The 21908-nt window shown below is 34.2% G+C and overlaps 4 protein-coding genes across 5 annotated transcripts; 2 read left to right on the top strand and 2 right to left on the bottom strand.

Annotated features, from left to right (window-relative positions):
• The first annotated feature begins 10457 nt into the window (after nt 1-10457).
• On the top strand, nt 10458-12408 carry LOC123716092 (testis-specific serine/threonine-protein kinase 3-like). Its single transcript, XM_045671641.1, has 6 exons — nt 10458-10767; nt 10921-11090; nt 11227-11376; nt 11471-11744; nt 11994-12170; nt 12260-12408. Exons 1-6 carry the CDS (start codon nt 10588-10590, stop codon nt 12347-12349), a joined length of 1041 nt encoding a protein of 346 aa, XP_045527597.1. The 5' UTR covers nt 10458-10587; the 3' UTR covers nt 12350-12408.
• LOC123716096 (ribonuclease kappa-like) lies at nt 12377-13508 on the bottom strand. Its single transcript, XM_045671645.1, has 3 exons — nt 13373-13508; nt 12807-12929; nt 12377-12726 (listed from the first exon to the last, which is right to left on the bottom strand). The coding sequence occupies exons 1-3, from the start codon at nt 13436-13438 to the stop codon at nt 12565-12567; spliced, it is 351 nt and encodes a 116-aa protein (XP_045527601.1). The 5' UTR covers nt 13439-13508; the 3' UTR covers nt 12377-12564.
• A 213-nt stretch (nt 13509-13721) lies between these two features.
• On the bottom strand, nt 13722-15052 carry LOC123716095 (ribonuclease kappa-like). The gene is made up of 3 exons (XM_045671644.1): nt 14888-15052; nt 14692-14811; nt 13722-14350 (listed from the first exon to the last, which is right to left on the bottom strand). Exons 1-3 carry the CDS (start codon nt 14960-14962, stop codon nt 14249-14251), a joined length of 297 nt encoding a protein of 98 aa, XP_045527600.1. The 5' UTR covers nt 14963-15052; the 3' UTR covers nt 13722-14248.
• A 295-nt stretch (nt 15053-15347) lies between these two features.
• On the top strand, nt 15348-19704 carry LOC123716094 (pleckstrin homology domain-containing family F member 2). Of its 2 annotated transcripts, XM_045671643.1 has the most exons (8): nt 15367-15429; nt 15612-15676; nt 16035-16236; nt 17372-17497; nt 18037-18143; nt 18208-18483; nt 18555-18630; nt 18868-19704. In XM_045671643.1, the coding sequence occupies exons 1-7, from the start codon at nt 15414-15416 to the stop codon at nt 18612-18614; spliced, it is 852 nt and encodes a 283-aa protein (XP_045527599.1). In that variant the 5' UTR covers nt 15367-15413; the 3' UTR covers nt 18615-18630; nt 18868-19704. The 2 variants fall into 2 exon arrangements, with proteins under 2 accessions (XP_045527598.1, XP_045527599.1); XM_045671642.1 differs by lacking the exon at nt 18555-18630 and having other exon boundaries at nt 15348-15429.
• The last annotated feature ends 2204 nt before the right edge of the window (nt 19705-21908 follow it).

The raw sequence follows: 21908 nt of genomic DNA, 5'->3' as shown, positions 1-21908 counted from the left end.
ACAATTACGAAATGGAAAGATGTCAAAGAAAAACGACAGAATAAATTATAACTATCCTTGAATTACTTGGAATAGCCACGAAAATTACGGTTCATGATTACTACCATCTGATTTAATTTGTTTCATTAAAATAGTTATTAATCTTACATGAAAAACTTTTCTAGCTTTATCCTACTTAGGCTTATTTAAATCCTAACTTATGTAAAATATCATTTATATATTTATTGTGTAAATATATTTTTTTTAACAGCAAACTTTGCGCCACTTTGTCCACAAAACGCAATCTAAATTAGTCGGCGAGCACAAAAAGACGCACTTTTATAGCTCAGACCGAAATGTAAATAGAGCTTGGCCGGACACCACCAACTTTTGATCTAGGATTAATTTCAACACCGACGGGCGGCGAGCGTTTATTGCATACTTTTTGATATTTAATGAGTTCGTTTTTAAATATTTGTAATAGTTAGGTTACGGTATTCCCATGTTTAAGTTATGCGATTTATTTCAGCTAGTTCTCTGGAGTTTTTTTTGTCTTAATAATACATGTTTAGTTTAGACGAACCAATTTCGGAAAATAAACGTTTGTTGTTAATTTTGATTCAACTGGAAGATCCAGTTGAATAATACATTTAGTGGCTAGACAAAATTAAATAAAGTTTTCTAAATAGTGTAATATCAGACTGGTATTTTATAATATTCATATTTTTTCGTCTGCAGTGAAACTTATATTTTAAATCAACGCTGCATTTTTAAGACACATAAAAGTTCATGACCTTCTAATTAAGTGAAAAAATCACAAAATATTTCTTATTCTTATTTTTAAGAATCCAGGGTTAATACATGTATATGTAAACTGTTACAGTAGACGCACTTAAAACACGCATAATCAGAAAACAATCGACAGACTGACTTCTGAGTAATGAATTTAAAAACAGTATTGATTTATCATTTACTCGTAATCAAAAGCTGATAGTATATGGAAAATAGCAAATAAGCAGAGTTTATAGCTGGATTTGATGGATTTTCTTCTTTATTTAATTGTAATTGTTCAGAAGTATTACGAAATATTTAGATCGTAAGACCTCAGAATACTGCCCAAGAACAATATTCTTGGGCAGTCTTAGATCGTATCAGGACGGGTTCCTTATATTTAATTTTAAGAAGGGATTATAAAAAAGTTGAAGCTACTTTAATGCTCATTGAACTATTGGACATACGAATACGAAGAACGTAAAATATATATTCACACGTAAAAAGTAGCCTTCGATTTTAAAGTATTTAAAATATATATTAAACAGGCCTTTCTATACTTCTTTCTGGCAAAATAAACGTGCTAATAAAATTTAGCGACTCCTATTCAAGTACAAATGTAAATGAAATCCGCCAATGAGTGCCTCATTCTCAGAATAGCAGCGTAATGGAGAGACTGCACTAGATGTGAAAAAAGACGCGGGCCAATCAATCTACATTTACAATCATGTATATCGATCCTGGCTTACGCTTGGATGGAGTACACTTGATCCATGGTTAATACTTTCACGCTATATAATCAAAAAGTTCTTATCAAAAGCTTTTTTGTCATTATCAATTGTCATGTGATTATTTCACATTAATTTATTCACCAGTCGTGTGGATTTAACTCACAAAATTTATTTTAATTTTACTTACCTTCTTTATTTTAATCCAAATTATGTAATTAAAACATATTAAGGAAGATTGTGGTCATTACATTTTTGGGAAGTGAAAGAGAACATTTTCATTTTAACCTTTTAATCGGTAATGTAACGAACTATTATTGAATTTCCTATTAAATATTTTATAATATAATTTTTAAGGTAAAAACAAGATTTATTTTTTATATAATGTCTTAATAACTTTAATAAAATGTGCCGTGTTATATAGCCCAAAATAATGTCAAATCGAGGTTATAAATAACTGTTAACAATATTTACACCTACTTTCCGTTACTATTACGTTATTTTTTTATAGAAAACATTATTTTAAATTTACGTGTATGTTTAATACACTGGGAATAATGAACCACTTTGAGAATTTCCCTATTACAGAAAATAACAAATTTCCCTTTACTTATATATTAATTATCAAGATCACTCGGTCACTGTATCGAGATCGTCAATCGAATCCTTGCTCCGAATAGTTTAGAAAGACTTCATTTGATATACGCGGAGGGTAACTCTAATATGCGATAGTACAATTTTCTTTTGCCCCTTGCCTAGTTCATATAGAGCTTGAATGCATTTTATTATTGAACAAATCAATTATCTAGGCAGAGATACAAACTCGTTATAGATAATGTTATTGAAAGGAAAATAAATGTATCGGAATGTTGGGCGTTGATATATATGGAACGACGATCAGTTTCGCCGACATTTGGCAAATTCTAAATAGCCTCTAAGAAGCTTGGTGTGCTCAGCAAGGCGAGACATTTTCTTCACTCCGGGCCATCGCTTGCAACTCTATAAAGCGTAAATTCGTCCCCTCATAGAGTACTATTCTCACATCTGGGCGGTAGCCCCTCAGTACCAGTTCCTTCCACTTAACCTTATTCAATGTAGAGCGGTTCCAATCGTTGACGACCTTGCGCTTTTGAGGCATAGTTAGCCGCGCACCGCTGTTATGTTGAACAAGCTGCTTGTCGAGGTATTTCCGAACAAATACGACTTAAGATCCTTAAAAAAAAGAGCGAACCCATTCTGAAAAGGCTGGCAACGCGTTCGCGAGTCCTCTGGAATTGACAGTGGGCAGCGTTATCACATCAAGAGAGCCTCCTGCCCTGTGAAACAAAATATTTATTTTCACTTTGTTGCACTATTATTCATATAAACAATCAGATAAATAAATAAAAATATTAAGGAGGAAACGGGCGGTATCATCGCTAACAACTTGTAACTTACTAATAAGCAATCTGTTACAGGCAACCCTACAAAAGAGAACCCCAAGAAAAGAGAAAAGATTAATTCTAACGGTGTGATAATGTACAAAAGTTCATTACTATATTAATAAAATAATGTAATGTAATGTGATAATGTAGACTTATACAATAACCAAACTAACATCTAAAATAAAATACAAAGTTCTATATTTTACTCTAAATTTTATTATTTTTCTTAGACTCTATGACGTTATTCCGTTTACATTTAGTGTTGTAATTATAATATTTGCGTTTTGATCATTTTAAATATGTATATTTTTTGGTCTCATAAACAACATTGCTACATTGCTTATCTAACTCTGAGCTTGTCAAAATAAGGATATTTCAATGTTTAATCACTATGTTTATTACATTTTATATTGTTGCAAAAAGCTTACATTCTACGCTCAAGCTCGATCAATCAGTAACTACTCACAGATTGAGGGTAGAATTAAATTGATATCTGCATACCGAAGTCGACGTCGTGGCGTGAAATTATCTCGGCAAGCGCTACAGCAGATTAAACGATACTTACTTGAGTTACTTCTCAACCTCACCTAGATCGATTCTGCCCCACTTACTAGAAAATAAACGAGGAACTCGAGAATGCGAACGTGTGAATATTTAAACTTTGTACTGGCAGTTTGTAAGACTTGCTCTACTTTTTAAGTGGCTAACCGAAAAGTAACTTTTAAAAGCAAGTAACTACGACGCGATGTCCTATATCCTACGCTGTACATACTTACATCTGCGATAGGAAAATCAACCAATTTACAGGATCAATGCAAAGTAGTATAGCCCTCACGATCCACGATATGAGACAATGCAGACTAAAATTCATTTCCCTAGAATACCACGGTTGGTTAAGGTTAATCAATACCGCACACACTATTTACCATATCGAAGTATGTATTCATGTGGAAATTATTGAAAATAATAAAATTTATCTATGAGTCATTGGCTACCATCTTTATGGTCGACCAAGGGTAGAAAAGAGGGGTGACGTGTGCATGTTCTGAAACAAGCACAAAAACCTATGTACTTTTCGAAATCATTCATAAATATACGTATGTATATCTATTTAAAATACGAAATCTTTTAATTATACGAGGCATGAGTGTCCCACTTACACTTTAGTATTTGTTATAATAATTGAAGCATGAACGCATTTATTATCCGTCAGAAGCAAATATCATGTAAATTGTGTACGTTTTTTAATGATTTTTTATTGCTTAAACCTATTAGGCAGCATAATGTATAGCTACATCGCGAAGACAAAGAAAGCTCAATATCCTTGACATTCAAAGCATGAACAACCCACGTTCTCAACCAGTTGTAATTCGAAGGAATCAAATTAACGTGTCAGTTTGCTCGTTTTTCTTCCAAAACTTGTGTTTTAGCTCCGGATAACTTTGTTAATTAAATTTACATTTCTTTTTCTTCAGAGACTTATCTCGAAAAACTTTTAAGAGTATAATACCAGCAGCGTGGCCAACTTTACATATGAAACTTGGAAGTTAATTTTTAGCTTACGTCGTTCACTAAATTAATTGTTACTAAATAAGTTAACTTATATGTTTGATAAACTTAAAAATCTTATTAAAATTTCAGGAAAGCCAATGAATATGAAATCTTACCGTTGCACACAAACGTGTAAAATTAGGAAAATTGTTTTAGAAGGATTGTACAAGAGTACTGTAAAATGGTGGTAGTTCCTAAAATAACTCCAAGAAGGGTTTAGGGAGAGGGGATGTCGATAATTTCGCGCCGTTAAGAGGGCTCCAGTGTCTACGGTATCGCATCGAATTACTCCTCACTGAATTACCTTGCGGTTACGGAACAAACTACTTAACCTAATTAACGGAAAAATCTTGCTCACTTTGAACGTTTTCGTTTTTCAATCCTTCGTATATACAAACTCGTTATAGATAATATATCCTATAACGTTGAAGTAAATGAAAAGGCTGACAAGTTTCAATCGTTTTTTGACATAATTTTGACCGAAATTATTTCGTGTTTATGTTAGTGTTAGTTTGTGTTTATTTAGCGTTCAATTAAGAACTTGTCTTTAAATGTAAAAAGAGCTGTCGTTTTATTTGTTTCATATTATGTTAGTACTTAACGTATTTAAGAGGCAATCGTAATTCGTTCCAGTATAAAAGTGATAAGTAGAATACTAAATATTAACATGCTTCAATCATAATCCATTAGAGCTGAAAATTGCCGATTGAGACTGTTTATAGACTAGAGGACACATAATAAGTACGAATACTGTAAAGAGTATAAATACCAAGGTAACACTGAAAATGTTTAGAACCAGCCAGTTACAAACTTTGCTAATGAAAACTTTTTTTAAATTTTAATTTTAGAACTCTTTGGTGACCTAATATAGTATATTGCATTAATTTGTCATTTGTTTTTGTAAATTGGCGGCAAATCTAAAACTCTTGTTACACGTGAAAATGAAACGTCTCGTGCCACTATTTACAATTGGTGTGACGAGTTTAAGCGTGGACGATATCATCTGGGCTGTGCGACGCATGATAGAGGAAGATAAGAGAGTGACCTATCAGCAGACACGGGCAAGCCTAGGCATAGGTATGAGTCAAATTCAAAAAATATTGCACGAACACTTAGAAGTCAGGAAGCTTTGTACCAGATGGGCTACCCATACTTTAACCGACGACCAGAAACACATTCGCATGGACTGGTGTCGCCAAATGTTAGATAAGTTCAACGGCGGTGGCGGTTCAAATGCTGTATTTAACATCGTCATAGGTGATGAAAGCTGGATATTTTTCTACGAACCCGAAACCAGAAGACAATCAGCTCCGTGTGTGTTTCGTTTCGATGATCGGCCAACTAAGGGAAAGAAAGAAGAAGTCAAGGAAAACAGATGATTGCCTCAATCTTTGGTCGGAAAGATCATTTCGCGACATTTGTGCTAGAAGATGGAAGGACAGTTACTGCAGACTGGTATGTCAATCGTTGTTTGCCTGTTGTCTTGGAAAAATCCACTACCACGACAACGCACTCCGCAAAACGGACTGTTGAATATTTGACTATGGCAGGTGTCGAGATGATGAGTCATCCGCCATACAGTACTGACCTGGCGTCCTGCGACTTTCATTTATTCCCAAGAACTAAAGATACAACTCGAGGTATTCGCTTTACGAGCCCTGAAGATGCGATGAAAGCGTTCGAAAATGCCATAGAAGAGGGTCTGCCTAAGAAAGAATGGGCCCACTGCTTGTCTCAGTGGTTCCATCGGATGCGACGATGTGTAGAGAGGAACCGAGTTTATTTCGAAAATAAATAAAAGTATTGGCAAATATCTAGATTAAGCCGTTTTTCATTTCCTAAACATTTTCAGTGTTACCTTGGTATTTATACTCTATATAGTATTCGTACTTATTGTTGACTGGTAGAAAATAGAGCCTATATAATGTGCTATGTAGATCAAGGTAGTTCGACATTTTCCACACACGCACAAAATATTACATTTGTATGGTAATGTTTAGAGAAGCGTATTCAGTATAAAATTATAATAAAATATCGCAAATTGAAAAGTAATAAAAGATCGAAAGAGTAAAATAACGAGTTCCTATAACTACCACAAGTGAGATCCGATACCTTTGAGAACAGGTCGAGTCGAGCAGCAAGCCGTTTTAATTAAATACAACACGTGAACCCGACCCCGTTTTATTTTATGGAGGAAATTCGACTTTCGACAACTTGTATATCGGAATGTTAAAGGTTTTCATACATTTCAGAACCAAATCGATTCAGCCCGCGGCCTCTCAGTCTACTAATGAGTGACCTAATATTATTCGTTCTTGCTACGAATCGTAATTTGTTCTATTAATGTACGGCTATTAATTATAATGACATAGAAAAAGGGCTACCTTTTACATTAAAATAGTGAAAAAAACTTTATAAGAATTATTAATATTCAATGTTGAATAACTCTGAGAAACCATTTCTCTCCAAGAACGTCTATTTCATTGTCGACATTCAATATTCATGATTGAAGCAAATAAACGTTCAATATAATATCAACAAACCGAAAGCTGAGCCAGCTTATACAATCATTTATCCCTTGGGAGAATATGCAACTAAGGATCCCTACAGCCATAAAATAAATTACACTGTTCAATTTTACACACCCTGCTGGGTGGGATCCAAAAATTAGTTCCGCATACAGTTTATAGTCTACTCAGTTAATATTTGTTTATTGTAATGTTCATTAAATTACGTCGCTCATTTATTTATTAGAATACAAATAAAATCACTGTAGAAAAAGTTAAATTACTTTCAAGATCATTTATTAATTTGTTTTAAAATAAATCCTTTAAAAAGTAGAACTGGGAAATTCTAAAAGGCTCCACCGTCGAAACATAAAAAACACAACAGCTAAAAAGCTAATGGCGAACTTTGTTTACGCTGAAAATTACTGAACTAGCCTGAGCGTGAAACATATTGTCTGCAGCAGATAACCAGGCATCTCGCTTGTGGCTGAGTAATGACTGAGACAGTATATTGACAAAAGGCCATTATGTCAAAAACCGATCCCCTTCGTGTTAGCTGAGGCCCTTGCTCTTATAAATATGCAAATATTATTCTGTAGCGAGGCACTGCAATAATATTTATATTAAAAACGGCGCGGCGAGACGCCCTTGAACTCTCACTATTATTATAATATTCAAACAACCCTTCTACTACGATTGAGGCGCAATCTATGTTTAACAAGCTCCGTCAGCATCAATCGTCTTTAAATACGCCTATCTCAATTTTAATCGTTATAACTATGCGAATAAATTAAAAGTGCATTAAACTAGTTCTAATAATGATACTAAGCCTCGCCGACATTAGACGGAGCACGGGGTATAAGCCAAAGTGACAATGTCTATAATAAAAAAAGTCGTAAAAAAACCACTGCAATCAACATAAGACTTGTAAGGTCAGATGGGAGGTCATAGCAACCTTAAAAATTTATGTTTGCTTATTTAGCCGAAATTCTTGTTCCGTAATATTAACTTGCTAAATAAACACATTAATATGTATTCATATAAAATAAGGAAGACCTAGAAGGAGATTAAAATATGTACTTATAAGATATGGTTTTATAAAGATATGGTTGGAAATAACAATTAGTACCTTACTTGCATGATACAAATTATTAAAAGTTACAACGAAACGCCCGACTAAAGCAGTCCTTTGATGCCAGTAATAATGATTTTGAGCTTTGTATTTGCTCTTTATTTTCACAAATGTTTCGAACAGAATTAATAAGGTAATTAATTATAGCAATTACATAGTGACGGGAACAATTTTAGAAATGCATTGCAAGCTAGATATTTTAGTTAGATAGGGCTGCCGCCAGGCAATAACCATAACGTTTTATTAATTTGAGGTTTGTGTTTAATTACGTGGCTTAAATGTTCAAATTTGTTCTGATAACGTTATTTGTCCCTATTCCATTATATTTAAGTAACTTTACCTATATGTTTGGGTGTGTTAGATTAAAGGGAACACATCAAACTTAACAATGTACGAATAAAGAAAAAAAACGCATCCCTCGAATTAATAATAAATTTTGTTCAATCGTTTGTAAGGTAAAGAGGGTTAAGGAATTTGTTTACTTCATACGAGACAAAACACTGTAAAAGGGATACACGGCGACAACATCCCTTGTCTGCCTTCTGTCCTGAGTCAACCTGGAATGTAATATACACGTAACCCGACTAAAATGACTTGACTAACTGGTATTTTAACAGTCTTTCAGGAGAAATTTAAAAAGCAAATTTTTGCTTTCTCGCCATTAATGTAACCTTTATTTACTTAATATTAAACTTTTAGAATGTAAGAACTATTACTTAGATAAGGAAAAGATTCGTTCTGTCAGTAATATTCTTCTGAATATGATGCACCGATATTTGGACGAGCAAGAATAAAAACTGAGATGTGTGGAAAATTAAAATAAACATTTGGCAGTCAAGTACAATTATAAGAACATAAAGTAAATCCTTTAAAAATGTCATAAAATATACAAACAATTGATGTTTCACACAATTTAAATAAAAAAAATATGATTGAAAATTAAAAATAATCTGTTCAGATATAGCTGGTAAATTATAATTTCGCAAAAACAAATTTGCCATCGTGCAATAAATAACGCTTCGCAACTTCTGCAAAATAAAAAGTTAAAAATGCAAGCGCTCTCCAAATAATCGGAATTAAACTCATAAATATAGAATGGTAAACGATATATTATTCACTGTTAAATTGAAATGGTAAAACGTTGGTTGATTCGTTAAACTGATGGAACTTATGCGAGCAGACGAGGTGTAAGAACGGACAAACCGTTTCAAGAGCGACCTAGAAATTGCGTACAAACAAAATGACCATTGTTTATTAATGCTTGGCAGTTTACCCTCGGGAGCTCTGCTTAGAGAGAGACTGCTAATGGCGTCTCCATTAGAGTTAGCCTTGACTCTTGAGTCATGGCAAATCTAGAAGGAACAGTGTACGTCTATAGAGCTTAATGACCAATGCCATAGATTTGATTACAATAATTCTCCAAGCCTTGTCCTACTGAAAGCTGTAAAAAGCAAAAACTACATTCTATCGAAGCTTCTAGAGAAAATCATCGGTGGCTAAGTCGATATTTCTTACTGCAATAAAGTGAAGAACTTTCTTCAACTTCCTTCTACAGTGATAACTCGAACGAACTTTTTGCTTTCTCCATTATAAATGTCAAACTTCAAGTAAAGTCTTTAGGCTACGATACCTTTCACAACAAATACAGAACCTTTGTCTCCTAAAAGAAAACAATTATTGAATATCCCCATACATCGTCTATTAAAAAGAAATAGCGCATGTTGGCCATTGATCACTCATACAGTACAGTCCGGTGTTTCAATTAAAAACGACGCTCGCGAGTTTTCGCTTTGCTGGTCAACTTTTATTAGTTCTTGGAGTAGGAAAGTAATCAAGTCTGTAATATATCGCGGATATACACCATTCCAACTTCAGGGATAGGAATCGCCTGGTGTGCCATATAATTAGCTCTAAATAATTAAAACAATGTAAAGGTTTCTCACAACACAGTGCCTAAGTTTCTCGTAAACGTTATGTTCAATACTTCCAAGACACGGCACTAATTAATTTGCAATATATTATGAGCATTAATATATTCGATTCGTCGTACAGTTGCGATGTAAATCTTACAAGTGCTAAACAACTTGAAGCTTTTAGTAACGCATCGGTGTGCTTCGCACATAGGAATTAAAGAATAGATACCTATACGACGTTTAATTACAGTTTGTGCCATTATTGCAATGCGCTGTCATAATTTAACCTTGATTTTTTTATTAAGCTATGCTAAATCTGAACTATATTTTAATAAGTCAAAGGCAAAGTGTTTCCAAATAAGTTGGATGATATAAAATAAGAAATAATTAAATATATTTCATAGCATCGAGCCTCTTTTCTATATTTCATGACATTATTAAAACAACGATTGCCGTCAATAATCCATCACATCACAAAATGACAGCATGAGATGAAAAATTTGAAAATTAAATAAAATGTGGCTTAATAAATTATAATGTAACATAATAAAATTATACGCAGTAAACAAATATTTCTGTGATATGCCAGGGCCAGATATAAGAGCCGATGACAATCATGTTCTTGGAGAGAGATCCACGGAGCCAACTGCGACAGTGCACAGCGGAGTCGAGGCCAAGGCTGAAAGAAAGCTCACCGTTCTCGAAACCCACGGATACATCCTCGGCAGAACTATCGGATCTGGCTCTTATGCTACTGTTAAGGTAACGCCCTATAGTCTATACTGTTTTAGTGTAATGCCATTTTAAAGTTATGGAATCAAAATCTTCCATAGATTACTAGATTACTCGAATTGAAGATTTTTACCATTATTATTCTAGACTCGGGTGCCATAAAGTTCGATAATATTGTTACAGGTGGCCACCAGCGACAGACATAACTGCCAGGTTGCCATTAAAATAATAAGCAAATTTCAAGCACCGGGTGATTATTTGAAAAAGTTCTTGCCGAGGGAGATTGAAGTTGTCAAAGGATTAAAACATGAAAACTTGATACGTTTCCTGCAAGCGATTGAAACTACGCATAGGTTCTGTGATTTTTTTTAACCGAAGCGTATTTTAAAGCGTTGATTGATGATTCGTGCAAAACATGCTGTGCAAATTATGAAAACGTTGTAAGTAAACTACGCTACGAAGGTACACTAAAACATATTCCTTTTTCAGAGTATACATTGTCATGGAATATGCGGAAAATGGAAGCTTATTAGACATAATACGTAAAGACCAACACATAGATGAAGCCAGGGGACGACGTTGGTTTCGCCAATTGGTTGAAGCCGTAGACTACTGCCACGAGCGAGGCGTGGTTCATCGGTAGTTGTTTTATTTCAATAGTTAAGAGTTACCTTAACAGTTACGTCTGTTTTTTCCGATTACGTTGAAAATGATATACCTGAATATTTTATAGAGACATAAAATGCGAAAACCTCCTAATGGACCATGGCCTTAACATCAAACTGTCAGATTTTGGATTCGCGAGAGGTCACATGAAACCCAAAAATGGAGTGTTCGCCTTGAGCGAGACCTTTTGTGGTAGTTACGCATACGCTTCTCCCGAAATCCTGAAAGGGGTTCCCTACAGACCACAAGATTCTGATATTTGGAGTATGGGAGTCGTTTTATATGCCATTGTCTATGGCCGCCTACCTTTTGATGATACAAACTACACGCAACTTCTAAAGGTGAACTGAAAACTATTTTATATACTTAAATAAATCATGAATTAGAACAAGATCAGAATTCTGAATTACTATTACAATTTTATTACAATTAGTTTTCGGTTAATTAAATGCATCAACATTACATGTACTATACATTCTGGTTTCTATATTCTTGGGGTATATTAAGACCGCTTTTTCTTGAAAGTTCTAATAATCGCTCACATTTTACTTCTCAAGTATTTGTATCTTTAAAATAAAGCAATGTTTCAGCAAGTTCAAAACAAAGTCTCATTTCCTCGGGATCCCAAAGTTTCCGCAGAATGCCGCAAGCTAATTACAAAAATTTTGGCTCCCCTCAAAATTCGTTCAAAAATACCACAGATTCTTGTTGACCCCTGGCTATGTCCCAATCCACCAGGTAAAGATGAAGATACGGATACGAACCAGGTATATTTCTACTTTAATTCTTCTTAATAACCAAATAGAAGTGTTTTAAACTTGGATTTTTATTACGTTAAATTTAAATCTTGTTTTAGGAGACCGCCCACACAAGCAAAGACGAAATAAAAAGCGTTAATATAGGCACAGTAACGTTTGACCGGAAAATGGAGGAGGTTAAAATATAATTTGAGAAAAATAAAACTATCAATATTGTAAAGAACTGTAATATATGATATTTCACAGATTCAAAATTTTTAATTTTCCATATTCCTATTGTACTACTCTTCCTTGCTGGTTCATAACTTTAAAAAATATTACGTTACATTAATTACACAAATAAATAATCGAGGTAATGAACTTTATTGCTTACTGAAAATAATACTGTAGGTACGTAAAATAGTTAGGACTTCTTAGATTTTGCAAGATCTCGGCAAAATGCCTCGTCATCTTGTGAATTCTCAGCAGCAGCTTTGTCCTTGGCCCTCGCTTTGACTATACATAAATAGGACACTCCAATCATGAATAAGTATATTGCTGCGCCTATCCAACAGTTCATAGCAATCTGAAATTAACGTTTTAAAATACTATGTATATGACTGGTGTTCAGATGACTTTTACCTAATATTATTCGGTCGCCCTTACTAGACTATAATTTTGTTCTGTTTGCTTCATAAAGTCTTCAAAATCTTCATAGCCATGATGATCAGGCTCGGCTTCTTCAATAAAAGCAACCACCTCCATTTTAAAGAAAATTCCCATGACGACCTTAAACCAAACATTTTAGAAACACCTTTTACTTTATTCCACAACAAACTAAATCACAGAAGCATAAACATAAAATATTGTAACTACTCAAGCTAACTGTAAAATGATGCATACTTTGTAGTTTGTACTCCTTACTTCTTTATTATATTATACATATAAGTTCTTTTCGACTGTAGCCTCCAACTAAAATTTAACTTTATTTGGCTGCCAAAGATAGATACTTATATATTTTATTTCTTACACATCATTATTATTTCTTAACAGTTACTACTAATTCGATAGAACAACAAAATAATACCCACACTGATTATTTTCCTTAAAAAAAATATATTTATATGCCTAAATCTTATATCTAACAATATAGCAAGCAACTCTTGTGAACTTAGCCAGTGTACAAATAGGTCTACCCAAATATGCTTCCTTCTATCATACTTTTTACTTACCAGTTGCACCACAGCCCAAATACTTAAAAGCATACAACATATCCCACAATTAAATAGCATACTCATTTTCAAATATTATTTAGTCTTGGTATCAACCTAACATTAACATTAATTCGTCTTTTATGTACCTAGTATTGTCAAGAGACCTTTTGAAAGAAATTTGAAATTTTGATTCATTTGCATAGTGGCCAATCATAGACATACTATGTTACATATAAATGATACATAGACTGCATATATTTTGTTAGGGCAAAATAAATTTATTAATAAAATAAAGACAGGTTAATCTAATTTATTATGTGTGACTTCTAATTACATTCAGTAATATACTTTCATAAATGAAACATAATTACAACATTAAAACATTTATTTCAAGAAAGCCTAAAGCGTGATTTACATTTTATCTATTATCTACAATTAAATAGATATTTTATATACAGTAATTCATAGACATTATTCAAAAAATTAATACTTTCACTTACGAAGAATTACAAGTATGTGCATATTCCATTTTTCTCTAACAATTATTAATTACTTTACCTTTGAAGTGTGATCATGCTTATAAACATATTTAAATACACAAATGTACAATGCACCAAATTAACTCCAACAATAACGTTATGTTAGTTAAACAAATGCTATTATCACATTCCCTGAGAATATTGGTATAATTTGAATGACCTTCTTTTATATGATGGGTGCTATGTACAGTTTTACATTCCTAATTAGCAAGAAAAATCTCTATTCTAGAAGATTTTTATTTACCCCAGGGAATGTGCTAATTATGTTCAGTCAGAGGGTTATTTTTTAGTCCCACTGACATACATATGATATATAATGGAATGGAAACTATTTAATTGTTGTACTTCAGTACATTTACATGCTCACTGAAGAGCGGTTATTCATCCAGAATTGATGGCCAGAAACAACAAGTGTGACTAAGTATAGTAAAGCAGCAATCCAGCAGTTTTGAGCATTCTGTAAAATGAATAGGTCATTATGAAATCAAAGCAGAACACTTTCAAGAAAAATATAACTGATCTAGTTTAAAACAATTGCACCAGAAGTCTGTTAAACTGTTGAAAATATTTTTGTAAATCTTGGTGAATTGACAGTAATTGATAAAGAACTTAATAATATGGTCACTAAATCCCAACCACTTTTTTTGTTTTAATTAGATAAAACATTAATTTACTGTAACTTGAAGTAGTATTTCATACACATCATTTGGCCCTTTGATATAATGCATATTTTTACAGCATGGAATAAAATAACAAACGCGTTAGTAAGATTTTAAAATGTTTGAGTTAAGTACATACCATAGTATATCCATATTCAACATTAGCTATGAAGTGATCAATGTCATGGTGTCCTTCCTCAAGTGGAAGATCTTCTAGAAGAGCTACTGCTCTGATATGATAGAATACGCCCATGAGAGTCTGAAAATTTTAGAAACTGATAATCGAAGTCACAATACCAAAGTTAATTAACAATTGTAATAAGATAATTACTTACGAGTTGTATTACACCCCAAACACTTAAAACCAAGCCGCATAGCGACAATTTAGGGCCACACAATTTACAAACCATTTTGTTCGCTTATTTTATTAAAAATTTTGAACAAATAATGATAAATTGACCACCGTCAGGCATAAGACGTCAAAAATCACAGAAGGAGAGGAATCTCACATGATTCGTGACGTCGTGTTTATGGTTTAGGTCCATAGATTTAAAAAACAGCAATAAACAATTTATAATCTGTAATTATTATTAATATTTTTGGTATTAATAATGATTAAAGTTTAAAATAACTCAATCAATATACATATTTTATGTTTTTATATGATAACATGATATGGAACAGAAACTCCTTCTTCTTTGTGATGATGAATCCTTTAAGCGATGTTTATATGTTAATTGACACATGTTTTCGATATGTTGTGCTGTCAACAATGTAGTAATGTCAAATTTGTCATTTATTGCCATTTGCCGTAGGTGTAAAGTGCTTGTCGAATTAATTGTAAAGTAAAAACTTTTTATAATGGTGGATCGTTTAGGTAATAAATAGACTAATTAGTTAATGATTTTAAAGCAAATTTTTCTATACTTCTAATAGTTTTAATGGTGATTTGTCATTTACTTCAAATTAATAGTTGTCATTGTTTGTTCATCTACTTTCCTTTGACGTCAACTTTGGTACTTAGCCGTAATTTTACTTTATAAAAGTTTACTTTTTCAGTTAATAGTGAAGCTAATGCAAGAAGAATTGCTATGGTGGAAAACTGCTTTGGGAGTTCGGGACAGGTACGTAGTTTTAATCTACAATAACCACTTTCGAATGTGTTTAACTTTCGAAGTTTATCAACCGACAAACTCTGAAAGATAATAATTTGTAGGAGGATTGGGTGGTTTTGCCTATAGATATGATTTTTTATCTACTTAATGCTTCGCGTGCACTGTTATTTATTGATTCAAGATAACTGTTTATAAGAATTAATTTGATATCCTAGAATTGCTATTGAAAATGGACTCTCATAACTTTATTAAATTATGTATTTTTGGGGTTGCATCTTTTTTACGCTAACAATAGTTGATTATATTATATTATATTATCGTTAAATACATTAATTCATATATATATATATATATTAAAAACTTTCAGCCTTTAGCAGAACAAGGAAGAGTCTTAGTTGGTGAAGGTGTCCTGACAAAAATGTGCAGAAAAAAGCCTAAAGCCAGACAGTTCTTTTTATTTAATGACATTCTAGTGTATGGAAATATTGTGATAAACAAAAAGAAATATAACAAACAGCATGTTATTCCATTGGAAGAAGTCAAACTGGAGTCACTTAAAGATGAAGGCCGTATGTATTGCTAATTATTGATGATATGTATTATATATCTCATTCTTAAATATGTTACAAGATGTCTATAATTTTATAATTGTATGCACTAATCTATTTGCAAAATTAAGTACTAAATGGTCAGGAATGAAATGTTTGCTGTGAAGAATTTTTATCTTTTGAGGGGAAATTCTTTTAAGCTACTATCCATATATATATAAGGGTGAGATTCAGAAATCGGACTAAGTATGAACTCTTAAATGGTAAAATCTTACACAAGTCAAGCTTAGTTTATGTCCAGAGATAAAAATGGGCAACTTGAGCTGCAAATCTGGTGTCACCATATGGACAATCATCTAACTAAAACACAGACAATAATAAATTATGAAAGGCTTTATTAATTACTTTACTATCTCAAGTAAATATGTAAATTATTTTCTCTTGAAATTTTGACAACAACAATATTTCTGAATCTCAGCCTAATTCACTAAAGAACCCTTTCCCAAACCAATTAATTACATCTTCAAATTGGCAGACACATCAAGGTGCTTATTAAGCTGCTTATGTGTTTACTTACATTATAATCATTTTTTAATTTTTATATTGTCATGGATCTTGAACATGTATTAACAATGATGAAAAATTTTGATTAGTACTTTAACATTCCCATTATCAAGAAGTGGCAAATATAACTGTCACATTTGCTCAAGTGAGTCATTTCATGATTCATAAATATAAATTTTTATCACTATAACTATATTATATTGTGGCAATGAGTGTCGAACTAGACACTGAGTCAACTTAATAATAATGTTAGTACTTTCCAGTTTCAAATATTATTTTTAACAAAAATTTATTTGAAGGATTATTTATTGAATCGAAGAGATCTTTTATTGTTTATATAGATTGTAGTATATTCAAAGTCTTCTTATGTCAAAGTTTTCATCTTTACATTGAAGATTAGGGGTATTAATAATTTTTTTATAAAAATATTTATTATTTTTAACTAAATCGTTTTAAAGTTACATTAAACAAGTTTTGAGGTGGTATTTTAGAAACAGCATTTCTAATGCAATTTGACAGATAGAGACAAAACAGTGCAATTTGAACCGATCAAGTTTATCATGGATATAAGACATTTGTGACACGCTTACAGAATATCGCAACGGGTGGTTAATACGCACAGCATCAAAGTCATTTGCAGTGTACGCTGCCACTGCGACCGAAAAAGAAGAATGGATGGCACACATAGAAAAATGTATTGAAGATCTTCTAAGGAAGAGTATGTATTACCTCTACGTTTTGAGAAAGCATCTCACTAACTTTGAGCAATCTATATTACTACAATTGCATGCAACTTGTCGATCGATATGGGAACAGAAATTCATTTTTGGAAATCACATTCACTCCAGTAATGTCACAGTCACTTTATCAGGGTAATAATTCGTTGAGAGTGTTTTTTATTAATATAGTTTGTATGAATAGAGAGTATTTATTTTTAAGGATGACAACTTTCACTCCCTATAAAGAACCGAGATCAATTTGATTTTAAATTTTTTGTCAGTGAAAGTTAATACATGCAAATGTCCGTAATCAACGTTTGTATATCGTATTCTTTTACCGATAAGTTGAGTGGTTAACACAGTAAAGAAAATTTATTTTGAATTTTAACTTTTAAAAATGATACCGAAGTATTGCTATTTTATTAATTCGGACGCGAATCCACGGTTACGCCACGTTTCAATCAATACGATAACTGCTTTTCCGGACGGTTACAGACCTTCACTCACAGAACAAAGCATTGATGAGTATAATTTCCAGGTGGCAAGCAGCCGCCTTCAGAGCACGCGGCGGTCTGGGTGCCGGACAACGAGGCGGCCATTTGCATGCACTGTAAGAAGACGCAGTTCACCGTCCTCAACAGACGGGTAAGCCTCGGGTGGGGAGAACGTCGCGTCCTCGCCTCCGTCTGAAACGAGACTACTTTCGCAGCATCACTGTCGCAAGTGCGGAGCCGTGGTCTGCGGGCCTTGCTCGTCGAAGCGCTTCGTGCTGCGCACTCAGAGCGAGAAGCCGCTCCGCGTCTGCCTGCACTGCTACGACCGGCTCACCAGGGACAAGACCAGGACCCCTCGGCCCCTTCCGTCCGTCGCCGCCGCCGCCGCGAAGGCCGCCGGCGACGCGGCGGGTTCCGGCGGAGAGTCCTCGCAGGACGACGACAGCGACGACGAGGACGAGAGACCGGCCGTCGAGGACAAACACGACGAGGTACGTCTCTAGAGTGTGGGGCGCGGTCGAGCGATGGAGACGAGGCGGATAAAGTGGACTTCTACTTTTAGGGCTTCACGAGCTATAACGCCGTCAAAAACGGATTCGGGGCCAGAGTGACGACCGTTTAGCCCAAAGCGACGTTGTGTAAGTGGATGGGCGGGTGCAGGGTCGTCGTGCTTTGAATTCGTTCGTTAGATTATCGTTTTGTCCTCGTCCGCGCCATCTCTCACCAGTTCGCTTTTGACACTTTCCTTTGGAGTTATCGTACTGACGGTCCGAGCCGAGTTCACGTCCGTGTCATGTCATCTCTCGCATCTCATTTTTCTGTTTTTGTATCTGAATGCGTTCGCTCGACGCAGTTAACGTTTCGTTGGTTTTCAGCCAAAATTCTACAGTGACGGCGAAAAGACTGAGGATACCGAAAACCATTCGTCCAAGGATTCGACCGATTCGACCAAATGAACGGAACGGACCGACGTCGCCCGCCCGGCCTATAGGTTATCGTAGAGTACATCCGGAGATGTGTATAATGTGTATCGCGCTTCGGGTTTGGGGGGGGGGGGGGCGCTCGACGGTCGTAGGCGACGCCGCAGACTCGACACAAAAGGCCTTCAAATGTATAGGGAATTAGGAATATCATTAAATTTTTGAATTTTTTCGTAAATACCTCTTTTTATATAAATATAACCTTAACACTTACAGCTATTCACGATCCTTTTGAGACGTCTTCGTTTATTCCCATTTTTCCTCTTTCTAGCGAGAGTTCTGGAGTGGTAAACTGAGACGCAGCTCGTGTCGCGATCGATACGAATTAGGTTTAGGCGTGTTATTGCAAAACATATTATATTATCATAGTTTATATTTTGATACTAAATTGTTGAATTTTCCGAAACATTTAGTTACGTAAGCGGTTTATGGTGAAATATTTAATTACAATTCTCCAAAATAGTACAAATTTTTCCAAATCGCGTCTCGGGTAATCGGAGATTAGACCTTTTTTAGCCGAAGATACTAAACTAAAAGCTAACTAAAAGCGAAATACGAGGAACATAAACCGATTATGTATTATATGTATATTAGAAGTTAGCTTAAGGTAGGATAACTGTAGGTTAAGTTATTTATGATAATGGTTTAAGGCCTAATGTTAAAGTTCTGTTTTGTTTTCAAAACGAAACATTTTATTAGTTTTGGTTGACAAATATACGAGAGTATTTTTAATTTGTTTGTTTTTCAATACGCCATCCATACCTGATCCATACATACGAGCAAAGGGACTGATCGAGTTGTCGAGATTCGTTAATCTTCTCTTGATCACTCTGCAGCTCGGCCTGAACTCGTTACTACTTCGCAATAGCCATGGCCTCCTCGATGCCTTGTCTGTAGTATTTATTTATTCAAAAACAATAACAGCGTTAGCTAAGACACGAAAGTAAAAAGAGAATATATATACAGTAATACAGTGCTTGCTGAGCACAGCAAGCTTCTTAGAGGCTAATTTAGCCTTTGCCTCCAGGTGAACGTAGTAGGCCTAAGTCGCAATCAACGTCGGACCTAAATAAAATGAAGATAGAAAAGGAAAATAGTTTTTTTTACAGTATCTCATACAGATAAAACTTTTAAGGCATAATGGGGCACTGCACGCATTCATGGCTAGTTAAAATTCACCATAGCGTTGAATTATCAATGTTTGACCATAACATCGCTAATTATCATCATAATAACTTTATTTATTGACTGTATCAGGAAATGATAGTCGATAAAGAATCCAGCCTACAGTAATAATAATAATTAATTCCATTTCGATAACACAGATCCATTTGAGTTGGTGAGTACATATAAAGTTTTAAAATAAAAAAACAGCTCTGATAAGATAAAGGCTACTTGGAAAGTACTAAACGAATAGACTGGAAGAACCTCTAGAAGGATACAGAATATAAAGGTGTCAGGTATCAAATTATTTCAGTATAATTATTATTTTCTAATGTAGTCGAGCTCACATATCAAAGATGGTCATGCTCGCTTAAATGTCATTACTTGTGGCGTCGGGTTCGTCCTCTCCCTAAAATATGGTGAGGGGGCCGATGGCTGGCCATGCGTCATACTCGTAAACGGGTGCTACTAGTGGTGACTAAATATTTCACCCTGCCTACTGCTGATAGAGGACAAATCTTTGTTTATAATTTTTCTTTTTATCTATTAACTACTTAAGATGTCATGTGTGCCTTACAAACATTGTGTATAACACAACATTTGGCGATTAAAGAGTGGCGGATAGTTTATTGCCAGTTCTTCTCGTCCGTTCTACGCCTTTGATTTGAGAACTGACAGTAAATCTAAGGATATTTCTCATCACATTTCGAAATTTGATTCCCGAGTCAATAGTTCTGAGTCATATGCATTAACTATGTTAGTCTCTCTAGCGACAATAGACATGACACCATGGCTATTTGGGCTCATATAAACCCATATTTGAGTCGATAAAAACACAAAATTTACCCATTTCCTGATTACATATGAGTGACGGACCTGTTAACCAATATAAAATCATGTTTGAAATGGTGTGTCGCTATTTGTCGCTCCTCTATCCAGAAATTGCATATTTTTGTGGCATTATTCCGAACCCGGACATGGTAAAGAACTGCTAGCCTCAAAGACTATACTTACATTTATCTACATTATACACGAAGTTATGCCTCGCTGCTTATGCTGCACAAACCATCCAAGTCAAGTCAAAAATCATTTATTCAAATGGGTAACATAATGTACACTTATGAACGTTAAAAAAAATGAAATATACATTAAATGCTTCTAATTTTACATTTACTGCCAGTTCTCAAATCAAGAGCGTAGAATGAAAGAGAAGAACTGGCAATTAACTCTCCGCCACTCTTTTTGATCGCCAAGTTGTATTTTTTACGTGTTATCTGTCCAATACATAAAAATGTTTATACTGTTACTTGCTCATTAACTAGTAGATAATAATAACCTGCCATAAAAAAGACGAAGCTTTACGGAATATTTAAAATACTAAGTTATGCTTACTTAGAATTACCAAATGACATATCTCATAATGTTTCATTGCAACTCCCTGAAACGTAATATTTGCAGTACAATTATCTTCTTAGTTTAATCTTATCACAACACCCTCCGAGCTTTTGCCAAATTATTTAATTAGTATTATTACCATTACTACGTAAGAGTTTAAATCTTAAGTAGAGTTCAGATTCTAGTCTAAAAAAAGGGGCTCGAAGCCTTCCACTAGAAGGGCTGTGTTTAGAGCGCGAAGCACACAGCGCTACAATGTTTATTCCGGGGGATTAAAAGACCGCGGCTATCGGCGATTAGAAAAGCCGATTTGTCTCTTCATCTTGGTGCAGGTGCAGGTGGCGGTCGGTACCTTCACATGTTGTGTATTCAATTTC

The sequence above is a fragment of the Pieris brassicae genome, chromosome 11 (assembly GCF_905147105.1).
Source record: "Pieris brassicae chromosome 11, ilPieBrab1.1, whole genome shotgun sequence".
NCBI classification, from domain to species: Eukaryota; Metazoa; Arthropoda; class Insecta; order Lepidoptera; family Pieridae; genus Pieris; species Pieris brassicae.
Note: the sequence above shows the minus strand (reverse complement) of the source record. Positions and strands in the feature narration are given on the sequence as shown.

Bases quoted from the DNA above. Each gene is read 5' to 3' on its own strand.
- LOC123716095 (XM_045671644.1), bottom strand. From the start codon at position 14,962: ATGGTTTGTAAATTGTGTGGCCCTAAATTGTCGCTATGCGGCTTGGTT. The intron at 14,812-14,887 runs GTAAGTAATTAT...TAAAATTTTCAG, and splicing joins TTTGGGGTGTAATACAACTC to ACTCTCATGGGCGTATTCTA. The intron at 14,351-14,691 runs GTATGTACTTAA...TTCATTTTACAG, and splicing joins TTGAATATGGATATACTATG to AATGCTCAAAACTGCTGGAT.
- LOC123716096 (XM_045671645.1), bottom strand. From the start codon at position 13,438: ATGAGTATGCTATTTAATTGTGGGATATGTTGTATGCTTTTAAGTATT. The intron at 12,930-13,372 runs GTAAGTAAAAAG...GTTTGGTTTAAG, and splicing joins TTTGGGCTGTGGTGCAACTG to GTCGTCATGGGAATTTTCTT. The intron at 12,727-12,806 runs GTAAGGGCGACC...CGTTAATTTCAG, and splicing joins CAGAACAAAATTATAGTCTA to ATTGCTATGAACTGTTGGAT.
- LOC123716092 (XM_045671641.1), top strand. From the start codon at position 10,588: ATGCCAGGGCCAGATATAAGAGCCGATGACAATCATGTTCTTGGAGAG. The intron at 11,745-11,993 runs GTGAACTGAAAA...GCAATGTTTCAG, and splicing joins ACTACACGCAACTTCTAAAG to CAAGTTCAAAACAAAGTCTC. The intron at 12,171-12,259 runs GTATATTTCTAC...ATCTTGTTTTAG, and splicing joins AAGATACGGATACGAACCAG to GAGACCGCCCACACAAGCAA.
- LOC123716094 (XM_045671642.1), top strand. The intron at 15,677-16,034 runs GTACGTAGTTTT...AAAAACTTTCAG, and splicing joins GCTTTGGGAGTTCGGGACAG to CCTTTAGCAGAACAAGGAAG. The intron at 17,498-18,036 runs GTATGTATTACC...TATAATTTCCAG, and splicing joins TGAAGATCTTCTAAGGAAGA to GTGGCAAGCAGCCGCCTTCA.